Source organism: Sinocyclocheilus rhinocerous, unplaced genomic scaffold (assembly GCF_001515625.1).
Source record: "Sinocyclocheilus rhinocerous isolate Xijiao unplaced genomic scaffold, SAMN03320098_v1.1 scaffold3248, whole genome shotgun sequence".
NCBI classification, from domain to species: Eukaryota; Metazoa; Chordata; class Actinopteri; order Cypriniformes; family Cyprinidae; genus Sinocyclocheilus; species Sinocyclocheilus rhinocerous.
Genome location: NW_015643563.1, coordinates 203,313 through 210,982, shown reverse-complemented (window position 1 = coordinate 210,982; position 7,670 = coordinate 203,313). Strand labels below are relative to the sequence as shown.

At 32.6% G+C, this 7,670-nt stretch overlaps 1 protein-coding gene across 5 annotated transcripts in view; it reads right to left on the bottom strand.

Moving 5' to 3' along the window:
- tut4 (terminal uridylyl transferase 4) overlaps window positions 1-7,670 on the bottom strand; it is a 32,461-nt gene extending 24,791 nt beyond the window's left edge. For all 5 annotated transcript variants that reach the window (XM_016574855.1, XM_016574857.1, XM_016574856.1 and 2 more), the window contains exons 1-3: window positions 7,489-7,670; window positions 2,691-3,156; window positions 1,290-1,414 (exon numbers count right to left, since the gene is read on the bottom strand). In XM_016574855.1, the coding sequence (XP_016430341.1) occupies window positions 1,290-1,414; window positions 2,691-3,093 (528 nt within the window). In that variant the 5' untranslated portion in view covers window positions 3,094-3,156; window positions 7,489-7,670. The remainder of the gene's footprint in view (window positions 1-1,289; window positions 1,415-2,690; window positions 3,157-7,488) is intronic.

The window sequence follows — 7,670 nt, the reverse complement described above, 5'->3', positions numbered from 1 at the left end:
GTGTGAATTAATTTCTTCTTCTGCATTCTACTGTATGGACGTAAATGTACTTTCCCTTCAACCTGAGGCTTATTCATTTCACTTTTGGTGTGAAAAGGCTTTTATATTTGCCAAAAATAGAACTTTTTTATTTTAAAAACAAACAAGCAAGCCCTGTCCAGATTTAAAAAGTAACGCAAAAGTAACGTAACATTACTTTCCATAAAAAGTAACTAAGTAACGCAAGTAGTTACTTTATGGAGTAACGCAATATTGTAATGCATTACTTTTAAAAGTAAATTTCCTCAACACTGCTAAACACAGCAGAAAAAGCGTAAAAAAAAATATATATATAATTTATAATTTTTATAAAAAAAATTAATTAAACAAACAAATGAATAGATAGATTAAATAATAAATAGGTAAATAAAACAGTAAGTAGATAAAACCATAAAAAATTAACTAAATAAAACAATAAATAATCTACAAAATAAATAAAAATACAAATGAATTCTACACACAGCAGTAAAAATGTAAAAAAAAAAAAAAACTTAAATATAAAAATAATCCTTTAAAATAAAAATAACAAAATACAAAAGTAAACAAACAGATAAATAAAATCACAAATTAATGAATAAAACAAACAAACAAATAATTTTTACTTACAGCAGTAAAAACGTAAAGAACCTTGAATATAAAAAGTAAATAAAACCATAAAGAAATAAAAATTAAAACAAATAAATTGATAAATAAAACTATAAATTAAATAAAACAAACAAATAAATTCTAAATACAGCAAAGTATAAATAAAAATCATTGAATATAATTAAAATATTCCTTTAAAAAATAAAACCATACATAAACAAATCTTTAAATAAACACACAAATAAAACCATGCCAAAAAAATCACAAATAGCTAAATAAATTAAAATAAATAAATAAACATTTAATTCTCTTTTTTGTGAAAGTTACCAGCTCTTTGTGTTCATGACAGGAGTTAACTGTACACTGACAGGGAAAGTAAGTTATTCTGTCAAACTAGTCTCATGGTAGCACATATAATTAAAAAATATAAAGACTTGTTGCTACACTTTTAAAACATTTCAGTAACACCTGATAAGTAAGGCTGAACAATTCAAAATGATCTTCTGTGGTAATCTACATTATCACAAACACTGTCAGATAGAGCTTATCATGTACTGAGACCACATTCATTTCAAATGAATGCGTTTTGAATCCGTGGACTTGAACAACCAAGCACAACAGCACTTCCTCAATAAATGTCAAGCTTTTCCATGTACGTGTCTTACCTTGAGCAGCCGGTGGATGTAGTCCCTCTGCAGTCTCTCCTCCGCCTGTTTGAGTCCCAGCTGCTGGTCAGAGGTCAGGTTTCCAACCTCCACGACCTCGGCTCTCTGTCTGCCCGCCTCCACACCTGAGATTTAAAGAAACAGACACCGATAACACAACCAACCATTACTCTTTACAAAAAAGCACCTAAAATACACAAACACACACATACACATACATAATGAATACATAAAATAATACACACACACTCACTCTCATATATGTATCACAAATACATAAAATAATTATAATTATGTAGGTTACTAAAATTATGATAAAATAAATATACACAACTGCAGAAATTAAATAATTTTTCACAATATTAACTTATCACACTTACAAATATTATTTGGACACAAAAAAAAACATACAATTATGCTATAATTAAATTATAATACAATGTATATTAAACTGATAAACCTGCCAGAGAAAGGCAGAATATAGTAAATCCACCAATACTACCGCAGAGAAAACGCAATCATCTTGTTAAAAGATGATCAACATGTTCTCTTTTCAAACACCTTTAGCAAATTTTAAATATATATTTTGTTAAATAATTGTTCATTAAATTTCAGCATTTTCATGCATGTATCATTAGGGCTGGGTATCGTTCAAAAATGTTCGATATCGGTACCGATACCATACTTTGAAAGCTGTGCGGACACGGCTGAGCGCGAGACGGAACGGAACGCGGAAAGTGAAGTATACCCGGGCCTTTATTGGCTCACTGACGCTGATGAGATTAACCCCTTAGGTATCGAAATTTGGTACCGAACGACGAGACGTTTTTCGATACTCGATGGTATCGAGGCAATTCGGTCGGTGCCTAAAAAGTATCGAACTCGATACCCAGCCCTATGTATCATTTGCCACTATTAAAATATACAGCAGCTTTCAAAAGTTTTTTTCTTAAAAAATTGCTAGTTTTATTCAGCAAGACACATTATATTGATCAAAAATGACAGTAAAGACATTGATAATGGTACAAAAGATTTATATTGCGAACAAATGCTGCTCTTTTAAACTTTCGATTCATAAAACAATCGTGGTTTCCACAAAAACATTCAGCAGCACAACTGTTTTCAAAATTGATAATAATTAGAAATGTTTCTTGAGGAGCAAATCAGTATATTAGAAAGATTTCTGAAGGATCATGTGACACTGAAGACTGGAGTAATGATGCTGAAAATTCAGCTTTGATCACAGGAATAAATGACATTTTACAATACGTTCACATAGAAAATATTTATTTTAAATTGTAATAATATTTCATAATATTTTACAAAATATTACCGACCCCAAACATCGATCTATCTCAAATTGTCCAGATCTGATCAGATTATCGGAGTGTATTTTCTCACCGGTTATGCTGTCTTTAGCGGTGGTGATGGTGTTGTCGTGTGTTGAGATCTCCAGCGGTGCTGCTCCTCCATCCTTGACCGGTCCACTGTTTCGGACCGGAGTTTTGTTCTCCTGGCTTTGCTGACGGCCCTCACTGGACTGGGGCTTCCCTTTCCCCCTCTCGCCAGAGTTAGTTCTGCCCGTCAGTCGGCGGGCTTTGCCCTTACCCGGCTCCTGGGGGCTGCCGGTGCAGGTCCTGCCAGTGCTGGGACCGCCCTGGATCTCCTCTTTCACCCTGGGGACGGCGTCCTTGCTTCGGCTCGGGACTTTGGCGCTCTCCCGCTGGGGTTTGGAGGACGACGCCTTGCCCCCGCTCGAGCGGGAAGGTTTGACCACCTTCACGGGGCTTTTGGGGTCCTCCATGCCACTCCACTTCTCTCCGGATGAGAATGAAGAAAAGCCCAAAGGGCTCTGGGTTGAAGGTTTCTGGAGCAGAAACACGACAGAATCAGATTGTGGGGATCCAGAAATGTTTGTGCATTGAAGTTTGATAAATCCGGAGGAATCTGGCAATATTGGGAAGTGAATACTAGCTTAGTACTTCAATGAGTGGCATCTAGCCATGATCTAGGAAATATTATATATAAAAATTTAATATATTAATTTCATTCTAACTAAATAATATGGAAATATTACATTTAGGCAGGTAAAGAGAGAGATAAATCATTCATACATATATATAAATATAAAGCTAATTGCGACTTTTTCCTGACAATTCTGAATATTTCTTTATTGCATGCAGTGTAGATATGCATATTAAAAACATTTTTTAAATAAACAAATTGTTAAAAAATTATAAATTATTATTAGCGCTGTCAAATTATTAATCGCATCCAAAATAAGTTTGTTTATAAAATATATGTGTACTGTGTACATTTATTATGTACATAATACACATACATGCATGTATACATTTAAGAAAACCATGTTATGTTTATATATTAAATATACTTATAAGTTATATGAATATAAATATATACATATAAATATTTTCAAAATATATACTGTATGTGTGTATTTATATATACATAATAAATATACACAATACAAAACACATATATTATGTAAACAAAAACTTTTATTTTGGATGCGATTAATCGCAATTAATCGTTTGACAGCACTAATCTAAAGATATAGCTACAAATAACTAATTGTTATTTTTATTACATTAAGTGTATGTATTCACTAATATTATGCAAATTACACAACATATTTATAAAATGAGTTTTAAAATGTTCAGAATGCAAAGTTATTATTATTATATACAGAAGTTAGGGCTGTGCAAAAATCGAATGCGATTTTCATGCGCATCTCGTCAGTAAAGCCGCTCTTGTGATTTATCCAATGAATCGCCTGCGATTTTGAACGATTTTGTGTAGCTTGTCAGTAAACTACGGCTCTGTGTAGTAAATGCCGCTCCATCTGAAAGCACCTGCTGGAGACTTACTACTAATCACAAGAGCGGCTTTACTGACGAGATGCGCATGAAAATCGCATTCGATTTTTTGCACAGCCCTAACAGAAGTATTAAATAGCTAAATATTGTTATTGCATTCAATTTATGTACTGTTTTAATATGCATGCTAAAAAAACACATCGATAAAATAACATTATATTACATATTTTTTTTAAAGTACTTGTAGCTAAATAAAAACATTATACACAACATACATGCATATAAAATCTCATAATTCTGAGTTTTTTCTTGCAATTGCTAGTTTATATCTTGCAATTCTGACTTTTTTTCATAATTGCTAGAAACAAAGTCCAGATTTTGAGACATAAACTCTGAATTGCAAGCAAAAAATGAGAAATGTGAGACAGAAAGTTGCAATTACCTTTTTTTTATTATTATTTTTTATTCTATGTCAGAAACATGCTTCCATACAAGTTAGTTTCAACATGCCTCAACATAACAATCTGCTATTTACCTAATACTGCACAGTTTTACATTGATGAATTTGACAAATAATTTCACATTCAAGCATTTTATCAGTCCATGCATTCACTAGGAATCGAACCCAAACTCTTGCCGTTGCTTGCGCCATGTGCTACTGACAGTATACACTTGCCTGCTTTTTTTTTTTTTAAAACACATCCTGCATATTTTAGCAAATGTAGTGGGTTAGATCACATAATGCATACGATATTAAGATTATTACAGAATAATTGCCACGGCGGCATGATATCACCATTATATAATGAGTGATTCCTGTTTCAAGAGTGTATATCAGTAAATACAACAACCGTCCATCCAATAACTACACATTGTAACTTCAGAAGCAAAATGTGTAATATAAATCAACTAGGGATGCACGATATTAGCGGACCAATATCGGAATTGGCCGTAAATGGCTTTAAATATAAATATCGGCATTGGCCCGATATGAAAAATGATGCCGATATGTAATGGTGATTGGATTCACTGTTTTGGATTGCTGGATTTAAACTGAAATTGCAGTACAGAATGAGCGTTTGGTGTATGATAGAGTAAACAGTAATAGCACGTGCAGCAGCAGCCTCCCCCGGGTCCTAATGCCCACTCAGTAAAAGAGTTTTAATTCCGTAGGGGGCACTGTTGGCCTACTTCTAATAAAATGAAAGCAAAATACACCAATAATATTTAGACTGTTTCTGTTTGTGTAAAATCATGAGTATGTTTTGATTTAAAAGGTCAGAAGCTATAGCTTACATGAAAAGAATAAATCACAAACATTACACTTAAATTAAATAATTTTATATATAGGCCTACTGATTTATTCATTCATGTGTAATATGTTATATTTTTTAAACAAATTATGAGCTCTAAAAGATTTTCAGAATTTTTACAACTCTTTTGCTTTAGACCATTTACAAATGTTAAATCATAAAACAAAATGTTAAGGTTACTGCATCTTTCTGGGGGAAAAAATGCAGTGATCAATATATAGTTTATTTATAGTTATTTTCAAATCTTCAATGTACTGTCATTATAAAAGAAAAAAAAATAACTTTATTATTGTTTATTTAATTCTTACAAATAAGTTCTTGTTAAAAACTAACCAAAATTAAAAGTAATGATATATCGGTATCGGCATAAGCTATGGGTCCAAAACTAGTTAAATTATCTGCATATCGGATATAGGCAAAAATCCAATTTTTTTTTTTTTAAAACACATCCTGCATATTTTAGCAAATGTAGTGGGTTAGATCACATAATGCATACGATATTAAGATTATTACAGAATAATTGCCAAGAAGGCATGATATCACCATTATATAATGAGTGATTCCTGTTTAATTCTTAAGAATCCAAGAGTGTATATCAGTAAATACAACAACCGTCCATCCAATAACTACACATTGTAACTTCAGAAGCAAAATGTGTAATATAAATCAACTAGGGATGCACGATATTAGCGGACCAATATCGGAATTGGCCGTAAATGGCTTTAAATATAAATATCGGCATTGGCCCGATATGAAAAATGATGCCGATATGTAATGGTGATTGGATTCACTGTTTTGGATTGCTGGATTTAAACTGAAATTGCAGTACAGAATGAGCGTTTGGTGTATGATAGAGTAAACAGTAATAGCACGTGCAGCAGCAGCCTCCCCCGGGTCCTAATGCCCACTCAGTAAAAGAGTTTTAATTCCGTAGGGGGCACTGTTGGCCTACTTCTAATAAAATGAAAGCAAAATACACAAATAATATTTAGACTGTTTCTGTTTGTGTAAAATCATGAGTATGTTTTGATTTAAAAGGTCAGAAGCTATAGCTTACATGAAAAGAATAAATCACAAACATTACACTTAAATTAAATAATTTTATATATAGGCCTACTGATTTATTCATTCATGTGTAATATGTTATATTTTTTAAACAAATTATGAGCTCTAAAAGATTTTCAGAATTTTTACAACTCTTTTGCTTTAGACCATTTACAAATGTTAAATCATAAAACAAAATGTTAAGGTTACTGCATCTTTCTGGGGGAAAAAATGCAGTGATCAATATATAGTTTATTTATAGTTATTTTCAAATCTTCAATGTACTGTCATTATAAAAGAAAAAAAAAAAACTTTATTATTGTTTATTTAATTCTTACAAATAAGTTCTTGTTAAAAACTAACCAAAATTAAAAGTAATGATATATCGGTATCGGCATAAGCTATGGGTCCAAAACTAGTTAAATTATCTGCATATCGGATATAGGCAAAAATCCAATATCATGCATCCCTAAAATCAACTATAAAATTATGTAATTAAGGAATTACATATTGGATTTAAAAAGAATACAGAGTAAAATGCACATCTAAAAGCAAAACTAATGCACAAATATTCAACCCCTCATCTGGTCCCAATATCAAGTTTAATGACCTGTAGGCCTGAACAAACACAAAACTACAGGCGTACAGGATCTACAGTCACACATTAGAGTCCAAACATTAATTAAGACACTGTTTGCATGTACCAGCAATGATTTTATATCCTAAAAGTTATTGCCCGTTTCTGATTTCCTATTACCACTGTAAAAGCATTGCATGTAACCTTGCAATGATCAAACACTAGCAAATCACCATTATCTGCATATTTGCATGCAGAAAGCATTTGCATGTAAATATTAAACAGTTAGAATTGTGTATTATTCACAAAAAGTCTAATTTTGTAGTAATTCCCCCAAACTTTTGCCAATGTATTTAGATATAGCTCGTCTGCGCTACTGACGCGTCGCGGACCTTTTCCTCTCTTGTGTCTTTAGTTTTCTGTCTTACCTGGATTCACTAATGTGCGGTAGATCAGCAGCACATACTGAGAACGATCATACGGAGCGGTGACGGATCAGCGTCGCGTTAAACGCCATGTATCCCGGCGCTGATGATGTTGTTGTTGTTTTCTTCGGCCCTGCTCAAAACGCCAAGCGCACGCGCCATGTTAACTACGCTCGCGCGCTGGA